The 24,897-nt window shown below is 43.3% G+C and overlaps 1 protein-coding gene across 5 annotated transcripts in view; it reads right to left on the bottom strand.

Moving 5' to 3' along the window:
- Positions 1-24,897, bottom strand: part of map7d1a (MAP7 domain containing 1a) — a 45,070-nt gene that overhangs the window by 15,262 nt on the left and 4,911 nt on the right. For 2 of the 5 annotated variants that reach the window (XM_056443543.1, XM_056443544.1), the window contains exons 1-5: positions 21,889-21,979; positions 8,368-8,574; positions 5,570-5,638; positions 2,298-2,458; positions 1,906-2,017 (exon numbers count right to left, since the gene is read on the bottom strand). In XM_056443543.1, coding sequence (XP_056299518.1) covers positions 1,906-2,017; positions 2,298-2,458; positions 5,570-5,638; positions 8,368-8,574; positions 21,889-21,958 — 619 coding nt within the window. In that variant the 5' untranslated portion in view covers positions 21,959-21,979. Of the gene's footprint in view, positions 1-1,905; positions 2,018-2,297; positions 2,459-4,764; positions 4,786-5,569; positions 5,639-8,367; positions 8,575-15,658; positions 15,731-21,888; positions 21,980-24,897 lie in introns of those variants that run through there. The other 3 variants (XM_056443542.1, XM_056443546.1, XM_056443545.1) reach the window with 3 other exon arrangements.

The raw sequence follows: 24,897 nt of genomic DNA, 5'->3' as shown, positions 1-24,897 counted from the left end.
TCAACATTCCTTCTTCTCAACACAGATTCCAAAAGGCATGTCAACCCCACTCAGAACCTTTTATGTCCACCTTTTGAAAGCTGCCAACGAGCACTGAACAAGAAACGATAACCGTAACAACCAAGCCTGTTATGGAAAGAGGCTGCTGAGAAACCATGACATATGAATCCATGAGACCATCCATGGGGAATACTTGCATCTATCCCAAGAATATATATATATATATATATCTTTAATACACTGCAATCAAATGAACACTCTGCTCTTTTCCCAAAATGACATCATACATGATTCGGAGAGCATTCCAGTAAAGGAGGTTCAGTACTAAAGAAGGCCTGGTCCGTTTACAAAGAGGCAGTTTGCTCTTTAGAAGGAAGCCAGGATCCTCTGGAGAGTTTCCTAAACAACATCCCGAACTCGCAGCCACTCCACTGCCGCCTGTTTGGCTTGTTTACCTTCATAATTGTATCAGGCAGGAAGGGGAGAGTAAAGGAGAGATTGATTAGAGTCAATCATTCCCCATATGGGGCAGGATCGATTGCATGACATCAGATAGAACTTTTTAGAGCTTCAAGTCGAGAGGATGGCACAAAAGCAAATATCATCATGAAAAGAGTGTGTACATTATCACATTATTACGCAGCCAACCCCGCTTACTGCAACTGATGCAATAAAGCAGCTGAATACATCTTCACTCCATACAGTCTGGTCATGATCAGGGGCTAACGACCCTGAAGTAATGTGAGAGACCTGGAGTAGCCAACACATCAGAGGCAATGGGGCGCTAAGATGGAGGAGTGACGCACAGCAGATACAAATAGAACAAAAGCAAACTTCCTGTGCTGTTGATATCCGTCTGGGCAGAATGACTGACTCCATATGGCAGCCCCAGGAGCGAGCATAAAACACTGCACACTTAACAAAGGCATCTATTTTGTAGTTTGGATTAAAAAAGAGAAGATCTATTTTGGTATAATTCAACCGAATGAGGTGATCATCACTTCAGGCTGCATTGCTTCAGATTCTGGTGTTTGTTCTTTGTAAGGGGTCTCTTGTCTGTCGGCACTGTGGGCTGTCTCTATTGTTGTCTGCATGAGTCTATTGTTGTCTGTATGAATGTTTGGTGGCAAATGAGTTTCACCACTGGGGATTAATAAAGTTTTCTGATCTAATCTGACCTAAATGGTTCAGTTGTAAAAATAAATAAAAATGTAACAAAAGATCAGAAAATTAATCAATTATTTTGATAACTGATTCAATATTCAAGAAATATATCAAGCAAAAATGCAAAATATTTGCTGGTGCCCGCTTCTCAAATGTGCATATTTCTGTTTTATAGGATTGTGACTTAAAGATTTGGGGGTTTTGGTCTGTTGGTAGGACAAAACAAGCAGTTTGAAGACATCGTCTTAAGCTTTGGGAAACTGAGATGGCCAGTCTTTTGCTATTTTCCAACTTTTTTCCCACATGTTTACTGATTGAATTTAAATCAATAATGAATTATTTACTAATCTGTGACAGCACAGCTGACGGAGAGGCCTTATCTCCCTTCAAAGACAAAAACAGACCCCTGTAAGGACATGGGACAGCTGTAGAGGGTCAATCACTGGAAGAGAACCAATGATTTACGGTCTGCTTTTGTTTACAGTGAAAAAGTGAGCTGCATAACGGCACACTGACGGCACATCATGTCCCTCTAATGGACTGTCGGTGGTTAATGGCACTGAAACCCAATAGCCAGGGATGATAAATTGCAACAAAAAAAGTTGTACGTTGCACGAATTCCAGCAGGATAATTTCCATCAATATCTGCTATACGAGTCGGTACATTTTTCGTGATTATAGGGACGTTTTTCGGTTAATATTTGATGAGGATGTGTGTCCAGGTTGGAGCAGCGTACTCACCTTCTTTCTGGCTGGAGTTCTGGCTGAGTGCACCAGCCCAGGACCACCTTTGCTGGCGGATTTCTGCCCACGTTTTCTTGGTTGACCTGGTGATGGCTTTCTCATAGCGTTCCTGGAAAGGACACAGGGAACGATATCAGTTATTATTTGAATGTCGAGTGCATCAAAAGCAAGACAAAAAACTGCTTGGCAGTGCTGAAAAATCCTGGATTCCATCAAATTGTGATAGGTGTCCTTGAACACAATCTTAAATCTCCCCCTGATCAGCTGTGAATTTAGATGGAAGGCGTACACATGTCACCTCTGGATCTGTGTAACTGTCATCACCAATACAACTCCCTCACATATTGAATAGATTACTCCAACAGTCAGTTGTTCTTGTCAAAACGCACTTTATTCTTCTCCAGTTTCTGTTTCTGTCTCTCCTCCAGGGTGGCCCGCCGTTTCTCCGCCTTGATCCGCTGTTGCTCGAGCTTCCTGCGGCGCTCCTCCAACTGCTGTTCCCTCAGCTGCCGGGCCTTCTCCTCCTTCTCCAGCCACTGGTTTTTAGCAGCTATGATGGGGGGCACAAAGCATGGTCAAGAGAGTAAGACTTTATCAAAAGCGCGGTGGTCAAATGAGTCCTCCCCCTCTCTATCTCCCCCTCTTTCTCTCAGTTTTGTTTTCGACTTGAAAGAGATGCGTGTTGAAAAGCATCTTTTGATCAGTTAGGTGCTTTCATGAACATTATATTTGGCCTCTCTAATGTTTACTTCTCATCAAATGATGTCTTTGAAGAAATCCAAAAATATATATATATTTCCCTCCACCTCTTTCGGGTAAAATAAACTCAGTTACTTAACTTTTTTCGCAGAATACAGCATAGTTACAGCACTTCTGAAGTGACACATTTATGTCACACTAAATCGCATCAACCACGCCACCTTCAATAAACCACACACGTTGAAATGGAAATCGTCTTGTTGTCGCTGAGCCAACTAATGAGGGCATCGAGAAGCCTTTTGCTGCCGCCTCTCTCTGTGTACACGACTCACCACATTCCTTTAAACCACGGAGTAAAACCCCCATGAAGAATCAGGAGGAGGCGAGGCGCAGTCCTCTTAAGCAACAAAAGCAACTGGTTGTGGATTGAAGATTATGGTGACGGCTCATTGCGGAGATGCTGGAGGCGAGAGGGGTCACCATGCATTGCGAGGCACTGTTTGCCAGCTCGTTGCAGCAGAGAAAATATCTGCTGCAGTGCGCATCTCATCGCTTCCAGAGCAGCCGCATCTTAACCTGCCAGTGCCACACAGATCTTTATGCATGGCACTACAGGTAAAGAGCGGTGCAGACTGCTTCACAATTCACTCTGTGTGCTGTGATGAGGTCAGAGGGTCGGGGGAAGCTGCTTCCATGTCAAAGGCTCGCTGAGAAAGATGACCGTTGTGGACATCCCCGACATTCCCTTCCTTTGACTTTGACGGCTGCGACAGTGTGCAACACCCGCCTGAATATTTTAATGGGTCTCATTCAACAGAAGGGTTTGGTAATGGTTTTCCAGGCTATAGTTGCAGGAAGGAAACGTTGCTGGAAATTGGCTCAGGCCAATTGCTTTTCAGTGCCCTTTCATCAGCAGTCATTTACTCATCTGTAGCAATGCGTTAAGAGATATACAGATGTCAAATTCAGAGATCTAAAACTGACATTGCTTTCCTCAACTCTCTAGTCCTCACAGTGATAAAGTGCTGACAGGTAAATAATCAGAGTGCTGCACTAACCCTACATAAAGTATTTATGCTAATCCACCAAAGGCAGACAAGGCGGGAGAGTCATGGCTGTGCCATCGCAGCCAATTGCCTGATACAAGTCCTTCAAAGCTGCACTGAAAGATCACAAGGAACCAATAAGATACGAGCGAGGATTTCCTAATCGTGGCCCATTTAATAAGAACCTAATAATATTACTGGGGACGGTTGATGAGCCGGGATCTCTTTCAAATTGGCAATGTAAACACAAGCTTTGGGATCTAATCTTACACGCGGGTCTGATTGAGATTATTAGACCAGATTGGTACCATCTGGCGTGCCCTTGTGATCCGCCAATTAGACTGAGAAACACTACGAAGCGCGTTAAGATAAATCTGGATGCAAGTGTCTCTAAAACCTCAAATTTCTTCAGTAAAAAGGTAATCGTAGTAGGTCTGCGACACGTGGTTCAAACATCTTATCTTTAAACACAAAATATTAAGTTCTGTAGTGTCTGCAGAGGGACCATGTGGATGAATAAAGTTAAAACAAAGCACACGCTCCACACTCTTACATGTGAACTGAGATTTAGTCCGATTGCTTTACAATAACATCTGTTTCGGGTTAATTGATCAGTCTATGCCGACATGATTTGTGTGACGGATGAAGTTCAGAGAGTGAAAAGGTTACAGTTAGTTGAAATTTCTATGACCAGGAAAACAATTAAACAACCATGATTTTAAAACAAGGAACACCACGATAAGGGATTAAATGGAGAGAAAAAAACACTCTAGAGCTGGGCAATGTGACCAAAACTCAATAGTGAGACTCTTTTCTTCACAATATTTACCTCAATGATAAAACTGTCAATAAAGATTGTTTTAAAAAGTTCTTACAACTTACATGTTTGCCCCTTCAATATGGGTTTTTAGGGTTTAAAAAAAAAATCATACCAACATGAGCACGCTGCTCCAATGACTCATAAAGTCTGTATATTGGTATGTTTTCAGTTCATTGCCCAGCTCCAGTTAAAACTACTGAACTTCATCAAATTGAGACATCCAAATATGACAACAATCCAAATGGGTCACCACCACCACCACCACCACATACACATAGGTGAGTGGCTTACCTTGTAACAAGCTGAGCTCATCTGCAGGGAGGGGAGTGAGAGAGAAGACAGAGGCAACTGTCAGTCATGCAAAGCAGTGCATAACCAGCGCGGAGCCAGGTGAAAAAAAAGTGACAGCCGGGGTGGGGTGTTCAATAGAAAATAAGGACTTAGGCAAAGAGATGCAATTTCAACATAACGTAAAAAAAGTACAGCCGTGTCAATTGTTATCTTTCCCAAGTCAGGAAATGTTGCCCCCGTTGATCACACGACATGAATTCAAGTTGGGATACAATGCAGGTTTCTGTGCTATTGCAAACCAATTTAAAATCACATTAAAGTCATAAAACATAATCATCAGACTGTAAAGAGATAATTGAATTGATGAACACATATGGTGCCGATATGTTCCATGTTGTGTTAATGTGAGGAATAACTCTATTCAATTTAGATTGCATTCACACACATCTCGGTGGAGAGTGAGCTTAAGCGCGAACGTGTGAAACAAAACATACAATAAGAATTGTTGACACGCAGCTTATTTCAGCATGCACGTAGAGAAGGAAAGCTTGCTCGTCTTTGGTAAAATGGTGGCTTGGCTTTTTGCTTATTTCATTCACTTTTCTTGTCAGATATCACACAAGCCCAAAATACCCTTTTGTCCTCTCCGTGCTGCATGTGCATGCCGTCTGCAGCCTGGAGCCAACCGAGTAGCAGCACAGCTGCAAGGGTGAAACAAAAACCTCTTCCCCCCCCCCCCAACACTAGGGGGAGCTCTCCTCCTATGTCGCAGACTTCTCCCCCCAAACCCTTCTCTTCAACTTACCAAGATATTTGGCCTTTTCCTCTCTCCGCTCCTTGGCTAGCTTCTGCCTCTCCTCGGCTTTTACGGCGTCTGGGATGAGGATGGGGAGAAAAGGTGAAACAAAAGGGCGAGAATGTGAAAATAAGAGGTGTCATATAAGTCCAATCCATTCACCCACATCATATCACAAAGCATTTATAAAAAGGGAATTAGTCTCGACATTGTTTGACGTTTCCTTGCAGGTAAAAACAAACACAATATGATTTATTCTGAAACAGAGAAATTCAATATTTGAGAATGTTTGGCCTTATTATACATACAGATTACAAACTGGTTAGTCAGGCTCACTTTAACTGGAATCATTCCTTGAGGCCAGATAATTTATAATTCAGTCCAATTCCACACATGCTACCTATTCACTATGAGACCAAAAGAGCAAAGTGTGTCTTCTTAATATGCTGTATATCTAAAAGAGTATTTTTGTTAAAAAGCATTTAAGTTATGTTCAAAGTTCCTTAAATGTGCTATTATCTGTAGATGTATGTGTTTTGTGCCATTATACAGTTACCTTTCCAACCTCCCTCAACCCAAACCAGACCTGAGACACTAAAACACCGTCCCTCCAATAAACATAAATATATGAGTACATGTTTTCATAACTGCTGTAAAAAAAAATCGGCACGATGGAAACTTTACTCCGAAAAGTCACAACTCGGAAAGTATGCCACAAGACAAAGACAGGAAACTGTCAACGACAACAGGGCCGCTAAAAAACAAATAAAAAATGTTTGAAGGAAGAATTCTTCATGGAAGTTTCTATTTGTATCCCCAAATAGAAACTGGAGCAGGCAGTCTCAGTAAATCTTCAATGCCATGTGGATGTTTGACGACGATATGTTCCGACTGCAGGGGGGCGCGAACACGCATCTCCTGTTTCTGTGACATGTTCACACATATCATTCCTGCCAAATGGGGGGGGGGGGGGGCTACTGTGCCATGTCTGCATCCTTTCATGATAGCTGGTTCTACTCCCTGGGGAAATTAAGAATATCTCAATCAAAAATGTTTTGCGACCAGAGCTAAAACAATCATGAAATTCATCAATGAGTCAATGTGTACAACATTTTGAGAATCCATTAATCGTTATAAAATGTGAATAATTGCTGTAAACTGAATTAATTTGGTGAGTTGACAAAAAAACAAGACGTGATGGGCATTTATAAATAACTAGTTAATGGAGAAAAAAATAATGTTCATAAATAATAGGGTGCTTTATATTGTCATATTGCCCTCGGGACAACACAAATATGATTTCCGCATTCCTGCAGCGTGTCAAGCGCTGGCAGTCTGGAGCTTTCTTTAGTCTTCATGCAGCATCATCCCCCCAATCTTCACTCACCAGATGTTCATCATCAAACACAGAAGGAACTCATCCTCCAGCAATGTCTAATAGGAGGAGGCGTGAATCACAAACGTGACAGCAATCTGCCATGCAGTCTCCCCAAAGAACAAACTCTGACCCACTTTGATATTTATAGGACTATGGCCCATGTGCACGGTGCTGGTCGGCGTGCCGTGGCCCCGTTTCCAACTCATCACCACCGCGTTAATCATAACGCCACGTGCACAAAGTGGACCAACAACGGACTGGACCAACAAACACTGCAAGGTGCGCTGTTCACGCTCCAAATGTGTGCTCTGTTATTCTGAATTCAAGTATAATAAGAGCAGGGGATAATGTGTAGTGTGACGTGCAAGCCTCACAGTGCAAATTCAATGGCATGACGAACGACGAAGAACGCGTTTACTTGAGACGACCTTCGTGAGGAGGCTCTCATGGAGTCACTCCTTTTTTCGCGAAAAGGTTGGAGAATGAGATGCGACAGAAACCCAACCAGCAGCAGCAGCAGCTCCCATCTGAACTGCAAGCCTCACCATTTAGATTTACTAAATTAGTGGCTTCAGAGTGCTTTTCATCTTCATAATAATACCCCTCTGGGTCGAGTTAAACATCCCACAAGTAATGAGCTTTACAAAACTGGCAGAAAAGGAACTTGGAATGTCAAAAGGGAAGCTTGTGTCATTTTGGGATCCGCTGCATGTTTCTCGAAAATAGAGCAGACTTCGTCAAATAAACATAGAATATCATAAAGTCCTGAGATAACAACATGGGCTTCGGTCATAACAAGGCATCCAAACTGGAAGTAATGGGATAAGTTTGGGGCTTTTGGGGGGTTTAATCCCCATCACCTCACGCAAAGGGAATAAAGACCATGACCACAGTGAATGGATTAATGGATAAAGAATAAAGGGGTGAGCGAAAGAGGATTACACTCCAAAAAACCCTCAAATATTTTGCTTGGAGTTTGCATGTGCCGCTAGCCAATGGGTGCAAGAACTAATTTTCTCGGGTCAAACTAATTGCCGCCTTGGCATCGCTCACCAAAATGGGATTCCTATTCGGGTTGCCTACTTTTCCTGAGAGAACAGTGCGTGTCAGTTTCCCATGTGCCTGTATTTAACTAATTCTGCCTAAAGTCTTTGAGCCCAAAAGCTGTGGCGATCTCACAGAACCACTTTGGTTCTGGCTTGTTCCCGCAACTGCTTCCCGTCTGAAAGCATGCGGTCACTCGTACTCAGACACTGAAGCGTTGCTCGGCCTCTGGAGAGCCGACCCGACTCCAGTCGATTGCAAGATGCAATTGCACCACGAGGAGAGCACTGCTTTGTGTCTGGCCAAATCCAGCGTTAACCGCAAAGCAACAGAACTCTGTTGGTTCCAAGTAAATAAAATAGTTACAGGTGGCGTTTCCGTTTACCTTTACCACTTTTCAACTTGGGGATCGGCGATGCAGGCGACCCAGGTGATCGGGAAATGACGTCAGACTTTGTGGGGGTCGTCAATCTCCAATCGGTGTCTTTCCTCGCTGGAGACGCCATTCTCTCGGTGTTATCCGTCGTTGGGGGGCTGCTCTCCCCCTCCGGGTCAGGCCTCGTCGGGTTTGTGATCAGAGCCGAGTGGGAAGCTGGTGGAAAAGAAAGACACAGAATGGAAACGAGCGAGTGGAGTAAAAAGGTGAGACGAGCACACAGATGGAACTCAACCAGTTGGTCTTCATTCCTTTCACTACGGGGCCTAAGTAGCAGTTCAGTGTCCAGGATGGAAACTTCCTCACGGGCTACGTGGCTCTGAAGAGAAGACGTTTTTAGAATAGCTGGGCCGGCTTGTTGGGAGAGCAGCTTCACTCGCAGCGCCGTGACTCACATTTGGCACGCTGCTGAACTTGAATCTCCTACTCAAACATTAGTTTGCCCAGGCTTTGACAGCCAGACAAAGACCCTGATGGGAGGGACTCTTGGCTTTGTCCACTCAGCACTGTACCCCTCCGCTCCCTGCGGCACCATGTTGGAGCACAGTTTCTTCTCCATAGTGTCTGGCGGTAAACGCTGGGGCAACATGCTGCACGTTACTCAGACTTTGGCTCAAAGCGAAACAGACCGTCGGGGGAGGGAGGCTCAAGATTTACAAAGGCTGTGCTTTTCAACCGTTCGGTTTGAAGAGCACCAAAAGAGTGGCGAGACCATTGTCGTGCAACTTAAAAGATAATTGATTATGGCGTTGTATATAGAGTATGCAACTGTACAGTGTGCATCTTAAGCTATAAACGTCTCTGTAACACACGACTCCCTGATGAATACAACTTTGAATATGATTAAACCTATGGAGGCACACGGCTGCATGAACAGCCGTGGCCAATGTCTCACGACTGAAACGCCGATGCTTGGTAGCATTCGGTGAGATATCAGGCCCCGCGGCAGAGGATGTCCGAGTTCATCTCTGCACACGAGAAGGCTGCGTCAGAAAGCAGATGGAGGCAGTTGCTGATGACCCCGAGCTTCACAACGCCCGATGACCACAGAGAACGGCAGTAAGAGTCTCTGAAAGAGTTCAACTGGGATATGGTCACACCGTACACCCCGGCACGTTCGCTCCGCTCGGCAACAGCTAATCGACTTGTGCCTCCTGCACCTCGAGCTAATCACTCGAAATCCAGACTGTTTGCTGTCCTGGCTCCTCAGTGGTGGAACGAGCTCCCCACTGACATCAGGACAGCAGAAAGTCTCTACATCTTCCGTCGGAGACTGAAAACACACCTTTTCCGACTATATCTGGATTAAAACACAGATTAGCACTTCAGTGGCACTTAGATAGCACTTACTTATGGTACTTTTGTAGTTCGACTATGTTGAGGAAATGTTACTTCCTGTATTCTTGTTGTTCTTAGTTTGTACTCTAGGTTGAAATGCACTTATTGTAAGTCGCTTTGGATAAAAGCGTCTGCTAAATGACATGTAATGTAATGTAATGTAGACAAGACATTGCGTTCCCCCCCCGTCGAAGCGCGCCACTATTAAACAAGCATTCCTCGGGCAGCAATGCGCTCCGGCAGAGAGGGGCCATTGTTGTGGTTGCTTCATGGCAACGGGACAGCCGCCAAAACACTGCAATGACAGTGACAGGGAGGGGAAGGAGGGGGAATGGGCGCGAGACAGACTGAAAGTAAAAGGAGGTGCGCATTTGGAACAAAAAGACCGTCGCAGGAATCAGTGATGTATTCAGGGGTTCATTTAACACGTTACATGTTTATTACTGCGTCATATTAAAAACACATCGCCCAGCCCAGGGCTTGGAAACATCTTCATTTCCAACTAAATCCAGTAAACTGTCGGCTCCTCCATGTTACTTGGTTACGGGTAGATCCAAACAGAAAACGTGATGCGATTAAGTTCCTGCAATCAACCAAATCCCCGCATGTAACAGTTTAGCTCCACACCTTCCTTTTTGTATTAGTTATTTTCATCCTGTCTCTAACTATCATGTCATTCCAGATCCTGCATCCCATCTCGTTAATCCAACTCCCTTCACCTGCCTCTGATCACTCCCTCGTTAGTCCTTCATTCCCTTCACCTGGTCTTCATGCCTATCTCACCTGTTACCCATTCCCTAATTAGTCCTTGTCCACTTAGGTTCCCTCACTTGCACTTGTCCTCTCCCAGATTGTCTTGTGTTTCTCAGACCAAGCCCTTGAGCGTTCCACAGTGTGTTTGTTTATTCGGTCTGTTCCGTTCCTGACAACACTTTCAGTAAAGGATCTTTATCAGCATTATCTGTCTCCTGAGTCGTGCATTTGGGTCCACTCTAATCCCGTCGTGACACCGCAGCCTTTCTGCAAACAAGCGATGCTACACACAAAACGTGGGCGTTGAATCGGGACTCTTTAAAGCTGACGACACAGCTTGCTTATCTTTCAGCGCACCATTTTCTTACACATCCTTGCGTCACGAAAACTGGGCTACCAGCGTTGGAGTTTTTGACGGACAGGTATCGTGTTGCCTCACATCCTGTGAAAGTTGCCCCAGACATCTGAGAACTGGAGCCACGGACAATTGGCTGGCTGACAGCGCTGTGGGCGACCGGTCCGACAATCACTGTAATGTAGATATACGTCAATGAAGAAGAGAACGAGAACGAAACAGACTCTGGTATGTCGGTGACACCGACAATGAATACCAATGAAACCTGAAGCTCTCTGGGATGGGAGCTGAGGGAGAGGATTGTTGCTGCGGAGCAAGGGAGTAAAACAAGGGCCGATTGATTCAGCAAAATGACTCCGACTGCCTAACTGCAAAGCCCCAATGCCCATGGCAGGTTTAGAGAGCTCAATACGACATCTTTAAATTGCTTTTCATCTTTATTTTAATTTAATATAGATAGTTTTTTTTTTTAAAGCAGCAAATCACCACTGTTAAGATGCTGGAACTCGTATTTGTTTGTGTAATTGTTTCTTCCAGAAAGAGTTGGTGCTTAATGTGATTTGTGAAAATAATCAATGGACTAATCATTTCAGAAGTCGTTTCAACTGCATTTCATACTACCCAGGTACCTTAACGGGGGTATAAGACATTTCAAGTTCAATTATATATAAGAAAACATCTTAAGTAAATGTGTTCTAGGAAATGTGTTGAAAACAATTGTAAAGCCTCAAAAAGATGCACACTATGCATTTTAATTTGTAATGCTGAATGTGAGAACATAACTTTGTGTACAAGCAGCCTCCACAGGCCACATTTCACATGAGAAGAACAAAGTAGTCAAAAGTGTAATGGCTCTGAATCAGAGTCTACAGTCAGTCCCGGACTGACCGCTGTCTACACAGTGACCCCTGACCGCAAACAACATTGGGACATACTCGTGCGGGGCTTTTAGGAGACGGCTTAGATAATATTTGCACAGATGTACTGAATACAATGACAAAATCTATTCAGCAAACCATGAGCTCCATGTTTTGGCTTTTGTCATAGACAAAACAACACGACTTGAGCCACGCTAATAAACTTCTCCAGAGTGTGCAGATGTGGTGTGAAGTCATAGCAGAAACAGCGATATCTGCCTATTTTATTTTCAATTCAATTCAGTTTATTCTGTATAGCCCATTCTCAAAAATTACGAATTTGCCTCAGAGGGCTTTACAATCTGTACACATGAACATCCCTGTCCCAGGACCTCACACCGGATCAGGAAAAACTCCCAAACAACCCTATGACCACATTTAAACAACAATTACACAATCACAACAGAGAGGTGGACCCCTTTTTTAGCATCTGAGTTAGTACCACCTTTGCATATTTACACTCCAGCCTTCCACACTGTACCCAGGGGACGACTACAGACAAAAACCATTAGACTGCCCTCTTGTGACATCACTTACATTATTCATATTAATAAATCAATGCACACCATCCAACTTCCTGAGACGCACGAGTCTCCATCGAGGCTGAATATGGAAAAACACTTTGGTCGGGCTTATTGTTGGAAGGTGAGGGAGAAGAATACACAGCATAAACATTTAGGAAATGCTTCAAAAGCTTCAAACCACCAGTCCTTCTTTAGTCCTCAATGACTGGGTTTTAATCAGTTTATACTCAAAGGCAATGGGGTCCAACGTGTTTCTTTCACATTCAAGATTTCTGCATTTGCGTTTGTGCTCTTCACACTAGTCATAACCTCACACAACCTAATCTGATGATAGTCATTGGGTTGTTGTGGTATTCCACTGTCAAATCAAATGATACCATGCCTATATATCCCAAATAAACAAATTATTGAGTAGAAAAATAATCTGTGTTCATCAAAAGGTCATACTTCATCAACAGCATAATCTCTTGTTAATCTGGTGGTAGAAAGTAAATCACTCTTTAGAGCATTTTAAATCAGTGATGTCCGCTCATGGCTGCTTTGTTCCATCCTCCTAATCATCACCCGGCTATTCGACAGCTGTGACGCCCGACGAAGTGGGTCACAGGAGGTTCAGGAATCTTAAGCATGAACATCGATCGAACGTCACACCGTCACCTTGCATCCCCGGCCCAGTTGGCCCCAGAATGTTTTCCCGTGGGGCCTCAAGAGCTGCAAGTGTCAAGCAAAGACTCAGCATCTCAGTCAAGACCATTTACATGCACTAAAGTGAAACAATGCAATAAGATATATTTTAAAGTATAAATAATAAAAGGAACCCCTTTCCTGAAATGGGTGTATGCACACACGCATGCGTGCATTCTCAACCTGCCATTCTGCTCCCTCAGTGTGGGAGCAGAATGGCAGGTTGAGAATCAGCAGGTAATTAGCACAGGCCCAGTCCATGTCCACAGTTAGAGACGTGGAAATATAAATATATGTGCAATTTCAAATTTTGAAAATCGTTGTGGATCCGACTCCGTCAATGTACATTCACTCCCAAAACGACAACCACAAAAGGATTTAGTACAGTTAGGTGAATGACATTGTGAGTAAAGAGCTGGGAGAACTGTAACTACGAGTAATACTGCCACACAAAATGTGATTGAGCAGAAATCCCATTTCACAGCATATTATTTTGTTTGAGCAGGTTATAAATATCCACACTGCTGGCCCTGTTGAAATACACTTAGTCACCTCCACAGCTGCAGGGCACAAGCAGAGACTTTACACTTCAACAATCTTAATAAAATAGAAAATGAATGTTCATCTTCAAGAAACTAAATAACAAATAATAATTTAAAAAAAAATAGAGGCACCGATGGGTAGCTTCTTGGAACATCATGTGCAGACATTATAACGGAAGCACTTTTATCTCCACACAGCTAGTCGGGTATGAAGCACAGGGTTCAGACAATAAACCATGCTGCTATCTTTCTACCTGTCCATCAACGTAACGGTTGCATCAGGGGAAGAAAAACATGCGTCTGGCACAAAACGGCAAAACACATGACTCACTGTATGACAGAATCAGCAAACTATGTCAGCACATTCTTATGACCGTGTTTGCTCATTGCCAGCTTAGGGAGGATACTTTCTGTTGAGAGGACCTGTGAAAAGCAATACCAATGTGAAACGGTTTGAAACGCCAACAGGAAGACATTCCCAGTGTGAGCTTTGAAAGGATTGAATAACAGTGACCGTTCATGATGAAAAAACAGTAACAACTGCTGCTCATTCCCAATGAAACACTGATCCCTGTGCAGTGTGAAATATAGGGCAAGAGATGGAGTATTAATGAAGCTGAGCGCTTCACGCTTACGCACCATCCTCTCCCGACTCCTGCCAAACAGAAAGAAAAGAGGCGAGGAGGGGAACCTACTTTCAGACCACCAACAGGAGTAGCCACAGGTTTGGGACACAATGAATTGTTTCAAAATCTAATCTTACAAATAAATACTCGGTAAACAGGGCGGCGATGCAGCACAGTCTCTGGAGAGAAGGAAATGAGTCAAACAAGAGGGGAGGAAACAGCATTGAGACCCCAGTGTGAAACCAAAAGACTGGAAAGGGAAAAGGGCGGCAATCCCCCCACCCCGCCCCCTCCCCCTCCAAAGAAGAGGAACTCAGGAAACACACAGAGAATGGCTCTGCATCTCCTTGGGGATGGGCCATGGGGACTAATTAACTACCTCACCGCTTGCCCCCCTAACCCGTCGCCCCTTCCCCCCCTGTTGTGTCCCCCCTGCACCGAATAGGGTGATGGAAGAGGGCAAGGGGGCCCAGACACACAGGAAGCGCAGTGTAAACAACCAGCACCGACTCCATGCCAAAACCAGGCCTTGCGTGTGTGTGTTTAGAGACCAACGTTGTCATGCATGTGCGCACGACAGAGGACTACCATTTTAAAAGAGGAACTGAGCACATCGTTAAAATTCTGCATACAAACTGAGCTTCATGCAATTAATTATTATTTTAAATATCAATTGATCTGATGTGCAGTCCAAAACCCAAAGATATTCAATTAACAATGATGTGATAAAGAGGGAAAGTGTAAAAATCTGGAACCAAAGAATGTTTGGTAAAAACTTAAATAATTAATCACTATTCTAAATGATTTTATGTTGATTGTGATAATGATACAACTGAGGAAGCCCGCTCTGCCACTAATGACTATTTTCATTATTGATCCATCTGTCTACTTATTTACTTGATTAACCAACAATAATTTAGCCTATAAAATGCAAGAAAATATTAAAGACAGTCTATTATAATTTGCGAGAGTTTAACAACTTCAAATGTCTTGTTTTATTCGACCAGTCAAAACTCTCTTTTTTTTAACTAAATTACACAAACACTAAATCCTAACAATTGAGAAGCTGTAAAGTGTTGGCATTATTGCTTTAAAAAAATCTGAGTGTCAACAACCGTCAAACTTTAGTCTTTTTTTCAATGCCATCAGAGGATGAGGAGGAGAAGGAGGGGGCGGGGGGATCTGGGCCGCACACGCCGCTATTCATAACTGGGAGCAGTACATCAGCATACCAGACAGTCGCTCCTAACAACCGTCTCCACGTCCCTTTTGGGGGGGTTGGGAAGTGACAGCATGGTCTAATTCCCACTGATCTCAACGGCGGGGTCTCCTGGTCCCCCGTCACCGTCAGGGACCGATTTTTAGTCTGAACAGGGTGTAAACCAAAATATGCCAAATTGCAACTGATTAGAAGAACAATGCTTCACTGATGCGTCAAGAAATGTAACCAACAACCAATGGGCAGCTTACACCAACATGTCCATATTGGGTTAATACATACAGTGCAATGGTCCGTGGTAAGCCTGGGAAAGCACCGGCAAAGCTTTGTCCGACTGGCCATCAATGCCACTGCAAAGATCTCAGATATCTGTAATCCCGCTCTTTTCCATCTGTGTGGCAGGCTAAGTTCCCATTCTGTGCGTCATGTGGATGAATCAGTGTCCACAGGATATGCATCTGGTGAGATTTTGTTTTTGTTTTTAAAGAGTTGTGTCTGCGTGTGTCCTTGTCTGCAGTCCGTCATTTTGTTCCGATTTGGTTTCGTAAACATTACTTGAAGCAAAAATCGGGCCCGGGCAGTAATCTTGTGCCGGTTCAACGTACAATTACACCCAACGGTTATCATTAACTGGATTTGTGTCTCCACGCACACAATAAAACAGAACGTTTGGCAGGCAACCGGCTCCAATCAGGAGTTTCGTAATCACAGGTAACTATGACAATGGCAAATGTTCACTCCCACTCTTTTTAGCGACGCAGTCCAAGTCATCCACAAAAGCATGAAAACTGCAGTGATTTAAAAAAAGTAAAAAAATAACTACAACAGTCCGGAAAATGGATCAAACAATGGCTCCGAAATACAAATGGTGTCCTGCCAAGGAATGTGAAGGCGATAACAGTGTAAGATGCATGCCCTTTAGGGACCGGTCTAATATTAGCGAACAGGTCTGATGACTGGAACTTTCAGACGGCCAGAGAGCACACAGCAGCCCGTCTGAGATATTTTCAGACTTGGCGGAGGTGGAAGGAACAAGCGACGCAGTCCAAATCAAAACTTCCCTTCCTATGTCCTTCCTCTCGTGTCCTAGGGGGAAGGGCAGCACAGACAAGGAAGTGAGGCCGCATTGCATCATCGGCCTACTATCGGTGTGTCAAAGTCAAAACTAAAAAGATATTAGGTGGTTTGGGAAGAGCAGATGCCTTCCAAATAGCATGTGTATGTTGCATGGGCTTTTCCCACGCTTTTAATGTGAAGGGGTTGGATTCTTTGCCGTTCAGTCACTTTCTTACTACCCGGCTGCTGCAGCTTTGCAGCATCTCGGACCAAAGGCCGAGACTCTAGCCTGTTAATCTTTGTCTCGTTGTCTTAAACTGTATTTTTTTCTTTTTCTTCATGGTTTTAATGCACACATACACACAGACGTGGAAAGCACTTTCAATTGCCTCTGTGCAACATAAGCCTGCCTCTCCATGGTCCTAGAACTTGAACAACATATGCATTACAGCCCTACTGGTTCATTATGCTTCGGTGCATTGAATGCATTGCTCTGTGCCTTTGAAGCGCACTGGTTATTACCTTCGCATTGAAAACGCGGAAGGTTATGTTTTGATCGCCGTGTATTTATTTATTTATTTATTTGTATGAGTGTTACTCACATAACTCAATGAGTATTAAACCGAATCGCATGAAATTTGGTGGGATGATTGGTTATTATCCGGGGACCATTTGATTCGATTTTGGGATCGATCGGGTCAAAGGTCAAGGTCATGAAAAGGTCAAAATCTTCTTTTTACCATAGCGCGGTCAATTTCTATCCAATTGGCATGAACCTAATGCCAAAATGTTCATAATTCAATGCCCAATCTTGTGATATGCGAAGGTGTGCGCTCTACTGAGTGCCCGTTCTAGTTTTAATTACAAAAGGAATAGTTTGTCATTTGGGAAATGGGGCTACGCGCCGGCCTGCTGATAGTTATGCGAGAAGCCAGTTAGCTTAGCGTGGCATAAATACAGGAAACTCTTTCTCAAAGGTAACAAAGTACACCAAATAGCACTTCGAAAGCCCACTAACGCCATATATCTCTTATAAGCATTACAAAAGTATCCAACTATTATTTCCCCTTCATGCAGTTTTACTAAAGTTGGGAGATACTACATTTTGCGCAGAACAATTATCCTGTCCACTCGAAACACACAAAATGACTCGGCTCTCTGCTACCAGCTTTAAGCCGTTGAGCTCAAAGTCATCACAGGTGCTCCCTGAACGATCAACTGTATTATACAGCAAATGGTAGCATTATAAAGAAAAAGACCAAGAGAGTAGAGGCGCAGACATCATGAGGTCGTTCTTCAAACGCAGTCACTAGAAGCCAGGTGTGACTAATAACACACGTAATGAGGCTAAAAGGAGTGGATGACGACAGACATCATCTCCAGGCATAATGCACAGGGCTTTCCAAAAACACAAGCATGCAGCAATTCATCGTTGTTTATCAGCATTTGAGTAGCAGAAGCGAGAAAAGGGCAATCCAGCTCAGTATTTACACGGCGAGAGTTTTATGGTGTTGGCAAATTCAACTCTAATCCCGACTTAATTTCTGTTTCCCAATATATTTAAAACAGGAGGTTCCAGAATTAAAAAAGGATCTCATGTTCATCATTTGTCACGGTTGCGTCTGTCGTTTTTTGGAACAACTTCGTGCACAGATTGTTCGCTTTCAGTCGCCATTTCCGGATAAAATACTGCAAAGGCTGAGTCTTTTCCCACTTTGAGTGCTGGTTAATGGGAAGGCTTTATACATCATTTGCTTTTTTCAGAGTGCTAGGTTGAGAACAACTTCCTCTATTACCTCATGAGAGGTCCGTGTCCGGGCGGTGTGATTTACACCGTCTGGGTGCCACAGAGTGTCTCCTCTATGTGGGGAGCTGGAGCAGTTCAATGAGTTTATTTCCCATTACATCATGTCTCACCTTCTCCTGGTCTTTATAGCTCAAGTCTTCTCTCACTTGGATTTCTTAATTTTTGTAATGCTTTACGTCGTGATTCTTATACACAGACACAAACATGTAAAAGCGTGCAAATATATGGATCAACCATTAGCAGCTCAAAGCAGAGAGTTGATATCACTTTATTTCAACAACAAAAAAACTAGATCATAAAATTATCATCCCACTCCTTTTTAAAAGAATCATGGCCCCCGGGAATCTTCATTTAATTAAATTGTGAGACACCAAAAGATTCCAACCCCGAGTGACTCTGCAGTTTAAGTGACACCTTGAGATTTATTTAAAGCCATACTGGGTGACCACTGACCAGTGACCACATTGCAGTCATGTTACCGTCATGCTGACAGTATGATCCACCACTGATATGATGTGAACGCCCTCAAAAGCTGCAACTCAGCTTTTCAACCGCAGTCAGTGTTTCTTTTTCTATCTAATAAACTGGAGTGCAAAGGAGCCAAAACAACTTCAAATGTGTCACCGTCTAAACACTGCACTGCAGTTCAAATAAGCAGACCTCAATGCCACAGTGCTGGCATGACTTCAATTGGTTATTTTCCGTTCTCTCCCCAAACGTCATGCGGACAAGCCCGAGTCCCTTCTACAAAATGAGCATATCTGAACATGTAAGAACTGGGAAGCCCCCCTTCAGTCTCCTACGACATCAACAAGCTGCCCAAAGCAGCTTTGGAGGAATAATCAATTAATCTACCCACCAAAAGAAAAGTTCTATCTTGTGAAAAAGTGTGGTGAAATATAATGATTCAGTTACTTTAATCCTTTTATCCATGCATGCCTGGAACAAAATTCTTTTGATTGACAAAGTAATCTGTGATTGCAGCTGCATACACTGAATTAAATGGATTATACAGGATGGAGCCCACACATAGGAAGGCCCCTTTTGTGTGCACCTACCAGTAAGATGAAGGCCATCTTTACAGTATCCCTCAGAGACAGAAAGAATTCATATTTAATTTCACTCCATAATTTACATGTAGATTCAAACAACCCAAAGAACGGGTCATTTCGAGACAACACTGGCATAACCCAAGCATGTTGCTCGAACTGTACACGTCAGAACTATACGTACACAGAGTTATCGTAGCTTGCAACATGATTGCACGTCTGAAAATACATTAGTAAATGACTCGTATTCACAAACATGCAATCATACTTGTGATGACATTTCACACACGAGTGCTTTCACACATTGCTAACCTGCCAGTCTAATTTATCTCCTGGAGAACATGAAAACATCTCATTACAACACACACACACACACACACACACAACACACAAACACAATCCTGGGCAAATTAATCCTGGGCAAGAACAACGTTGCCTCCATTATAAGACAGTGAATCTAGAAGGGCCCATGGGATCCTACCCACTGCTAATTTATAAAGACACGAGCGCAGCTCTCTCCAAAAATGAGCTCAGCTCTCCCCCCGCAGATTACATAACAACTCCTGCGGCAGAAGATGTGTAGCCGACTGATCCTGTTCATTGCAGCCAAGGCCGGTGGAGGCTCTTTATCCTCAGTAGTGAAGCAGCTTGTCTTGTTGTTGCTGCTTCAAACAAAGTTTGCACAATGGCTCATTAACAATTTAAAGTGCCGCCACAGTCTCTTCTTGCTCCTACAGTAAGAATATCACATATAGGAACAATGGAAATTCCACTCGGGTGTGAATAGGCTTGAAAAAGGCAAACCCTAAGAAGGGGAAATAAACATTTCTATTCATCTCTGCTGGTCACAGCTTCACTGTTCCGGTATGGAAATGAGTGAGGACGAGCTAACGGAGCAGACTGTCAACGGGAAGGGAGAGCAGAGAGAGAAGACAACTGTTTTTAAGAAAAGGGGGGATGAGGAGATATTCTCCATGAATCCAAACAGCAGATTTTCACAATGTTGGGCCAACAGCCCAAGTGATAGTTATCAAGCAGGACAGATGAAGACTTTTCTAATTGACCTGCTGATTCCAGGTGAGGTTGTACATGTCACAGATGTTTTACATGGGAAATGCAGTCTTGGAAGCCAATATGGCAAGAAAACATGTAACAGTGTACTTCGAAAGAAAGGTAAACATCCAACATCCTTTTTCAAGCTTTAAGTTCTGCACCAGGCTGGAGCTCTGACGACTATTTGACCACCGATGGAATTTAAAAAAATTATGTTCATTCTCAGGAACCCTGTGAAGCGTGACGGTCAAGCATGCCAAACTGTAAATAAAACAACGAGCCCCGCTGTCAGTGCTTCTGCCATGAGTCACAGCATGTATGATGACAGCTTTTCCCATCTTTATGGCCATACGTGATGTTATTCAGAACAATGGTCGCTTAAAGACTCTCCGGTCGGACGGTCAAGATTCCCACGAAACGGGTGGAGCACATCCCTCCTCCCGCCGCTTGATGCAGAGGCAAAACAAGCCGACCTCCCTCCTCGAAGCCGCCCCCGTCAGCAGGAAGGGAGTTTTCTGTTGTCAGACGGAGGTCAGATTGTGCGAGTCCACTTCCATTTCCAGACGCAGCCAACCCACAATGCTTTGGCATCGAGATTCAAACTTTGACCAAACGATTAGTGTCCGTGGTGGTTTTCATCTCCTCTTAAACGGACACATTCGTCCCTACAGACTTGAGCGGACATAACAATGGCCTTAAACTGCACCATCACATATTTGTAATCGCACATATAACACAGTAACTAAGCCGGATCTGGCCCTAGAGTGTGAGGAGGAGTCTTTATCCTGCACTTTGGGCCGTGAGCTGAGCTTCTCATTTAGAAGGTCCCTAGGTTCAGGAGTTTGTTGTTGCAACACTGCACCAGCAGCAGTAAAGTGCACCTGGAAGTCATGCTGTGGTAGAGCAGTAAGCAGAGAGGAGATGGGAAGAGATGCCAGGCCGCCTGTGACTGCTTCATGATAGAAGTGAGCTAAACATAACATACGGAGGGGGATGGGGTGCTACAAGTCGGATTACCTCATCGAGCAAATTGTCCTGTTATGACCCTCTGAGCTCTGTGCGAAAGAAATGGCAACATCTCTTTTTTAAAGACAGCCACAAGCAGTCAGGTAATAATGAGCATGCCGGTGTGTGTAGATATGCTCACCAAAAAGGTCTGCAGACTGGTCATCATTCACATTCTCATCATCTTTCATTTATTAGATCGAGATTAAAATCGGGTGTGACGTACAGGTGTTAAGCTTGTGGCGGTTAGCGTTATGATTTGGGGACTGTGCGCACCCGCACGTCCCTTATGGACTATTCATAATTCACCAGATAAATTAATTCCTGAGCCACTGCTCTCTACGTTACCTCAGCTGCAGCTGTGTTTATCAACCTCTAAAACGAGCCGCACCGCAACAACTTCAAAGTCAGCACCGGCGAGACAACGTTTCACATTATTTGGATACAATGACAAAGCACTTGGGTCCTTTTTCATTTTTTTTTTTCAACTAAGACAGAGTCCACCTTCAAGGTAGACTGACCTGCGATGAATGAAGACTTACGTTTTGATCCTGGCAGAGTGTTTTCCTCCATTTCGGCGGTAATACCCTCGCTTTCTGTTCTTTTGTTCATTCAAACAGGCGAGTTTGAGCTCTCCCTCTCCGGCGGTCCTCTCATTCCTCAGGCGGAGCGTGGTGGGGGGAAAACTTGGTGGACCCCGATGTCCTGGACGAGCCGGTGCAAGAAACCCTCGCGCGAGCGTCCCGGGGAGACCAGCGAGAGGACACAGTAACCCCGCTCAAAGAGTAACACAGCCAGTACCCGCCGGTTGCACCCGAGGAAAAAAAGGTGTTGGGAAGAATCCTGTTTTTTTTTTTAATTCAAAAGAAGAAGAAGAAAAAGAGAAGAAAGCTGGCGCGGAGGAGTGAGGGAAGTTTCTCACTTCTCCTACACACCACAGCTGATGCTCTGCTCGTGCATACGGTGACTCGCCGGCCTTAAAGGACCGTACCATTTACCAAGAGGGGTGTGTGGTTGCTCCCTATGGTATTTATCATTATATACTAGCTAGGCGTAACATTATGGGAGACAAATACACAACCTGCAAGATTTTAATGCGGCTATTTTACTATTTTAATCAATACATTTTGTTAAAAATTTGAGTTAAATAGTTCCCCTCTCCGTTCTGTTTGTTTCCTCCACCCGCAACAGTGCAATGCTCTTGCAGTCAGTCAGTTCACAGTTCACACTCAATATAAATCTTTCCTTTGAAATTATTGTGTGCAATGTTTTTGTCATTTCCTATGCTGCTTAAAGTGTTTTTTAACGTCTGGTAAAAGGCAGTATAAGTAAAGATCAGCAATATGAAAAACTATTAAATTCAAATAACATAAGATTGCTGTAACGTTCCACAAAATCCACCAGCACAGGCCTACCATGATTTCACTTATATTTGTAATAATAACAAATCAAGCATCTGGCTTACTCTTGATGATTCACACACTGTACATTGCAACCTCCCAAACACATTGTTGAAGCAATTGGTCAGCCTTTATAGTCTCCTAAAGCAGGCTTCAAGTGTTGTTTCTAAAAGTATGGGCATATTATAATCAGACCTCTCCTTTTCCTTCACATGAATACAGAAAACCAGAAAACATCCCCATAAAACCGTTGGGGTCACTTTAATGAAGTAATAATTAAATATAATAAGTAGTCATTTTAAAATGACTAAGGGTGCCCTATACACGCACATGCCTTTTCAGGGTGTGTGGCAGCATGCGATTAAAGTCTGGGCAGCCTTCTCACTGTCAGTGAAACTCAACTATATGTCCTGTTAATGATTTGTAAACACTGTAAAGAGAACTCTAGATTGTCCTGTCAGCAAGGTTTTGTTATGCAGGATGGATGTTTGTGGGAAACAAATGACTCCACCCAAGATAAACAGTCATATATTTAGATTTGTGTAAAATCAGAGATTACCCAGTTCAAAACGTAGAAATATACACGGATATGTGTTATATAACAGTGTTAAGTCTTCTCGGCCACCACCTGTGGATCTCTCAGAGCATCTGCCAAGGTGGGGGCTGGGCCAGGGGCTGATCGGCACGCTTGAGAGGGGACACCCCGTCAAAAGACCCCAATGGGGATCCTTTGTGCAGCTGTTGAGTAGTGTTCACCCAAACCCCCAAGAGCCACCTGTTACTGCAACTGGAAAGTAAAGTGGGGGATTTTTTTGGAGGGGGGGGTGCACATGGTAGAGTGTGTGGTTGGGAGGTTTTGCAAAATTAAAGCAAGAAGAGGGACTGTTTAATGTTTCAAAGAACTCATACATCTTTTCACATTCTTCTGAAATGTCCTTGAGGAATTCACACCATGACTCAAAGAAATGGTTTGTCAAAGATCCCATGCAGTCCATCTGAAGTCATTGCCGTCTGTTGGTTTAAAGAACTATCTGTGATTCCAAAAAAAAGCAATAAAGAGTTCATTTCAACTCCTTTAAAGTCAAGGAAAGACTGAAGGAGAGCAGGAAGCGTCTTTGAGTGCAAACATCCAAAAGAATACAAAATGTTTTGTTCCTTGACAGAGAAAGGAAGCTCTTTTGTTTTTATTACACCACCTTGGTTTTTACTTTTAGTCAAGCCTTGTGCCCTAGAGTAGACCATAATACGCAACTTACTGCTGCAGGATCTGGTGCCGGATGGCCCGCCATCCATTTACTAATTCACAATGGAAATAAACTGATTCACGATAGGATTTATTTTTGTACTTTTGCCAGAAGGTATAAAAACTAAATAGACTTATAGAGCTTGTTTATAAAAAAAATAAGTGCTGGAGGAGCACCCCTCTGGTCACCCCAAAAGAGGTCCGGGATAAATAATAAGTCTGCTCATTTAAAATTAAAATAAATCCACAAAATGTAAGTTATGGGCCTTTTCTTGGATATTTATTTCAAGCAAACAAATTCTGCATCATAAAAAGGGAAATAACAGAACAATGTGGAATATTTTGGACAACTAAATAGTATTTTGTTGCTCAGTATGAACTCCTTTATTGTAGAAGAAGAAAGACAGAAGAACCCAAGACCATGGAGCCGATGATAAGAGGGCTTAAATGTGGACGCCATTACCTCGCCTTTACAAGTGCTGCGTGTTTTTAGATCTTGTGTGCCCCTTCAACAAATGTATTGAGGCCCACCCCCATCCTCCCACCCTTTCACTCTCATCTCTCTACCCAGCTGTTGTGCCGACATGCACAAACTCACTCATGAACATCTGTGGACACATTCATCCACAAAAAAAAGGATTTTTAATCAACAGCATATGTCATACTTACATTAGTTTTATAGTTAGTGTAAAGCTTTATTAAGAAATAATATGAATAGCTCTTAAAAACAGATACACTGATCTCCAAAATTGGATGAGACCAAAACAAATCCATTTAGTCTATGCCAACACTTGAATTTAAAAATAGCATTACCGTTTAAAGATTCATGTCAACATGGTTTATTTATTTTATTTCTAAGCAGACATACTGATCCAACACTGGATTGCTACTTGCCACAATTTAATTTT

The sequence above is a fragment of the Pseudoliparis swirei genome, chromosome 22 (assembly GCF_029220125.1).
Source record: "Pseudoliparis swirei isolate HS2019 ecotype Mariana Trench chromosome 22, NWPU_hadal_v1, whole genome shotgun sequence".
Lineage (NCBI taxonomy): Eukaryota > Metazoa > Chordata > Actinopteri > Perciformes > Liparidae > Pseudoliparis > Pseudoliparis swirei.
The sequence above is the reverse complement of the archived record's forward strand: the minus strand, read 5'-3'. Positions and strand labels throughout refer to the sequence as shown.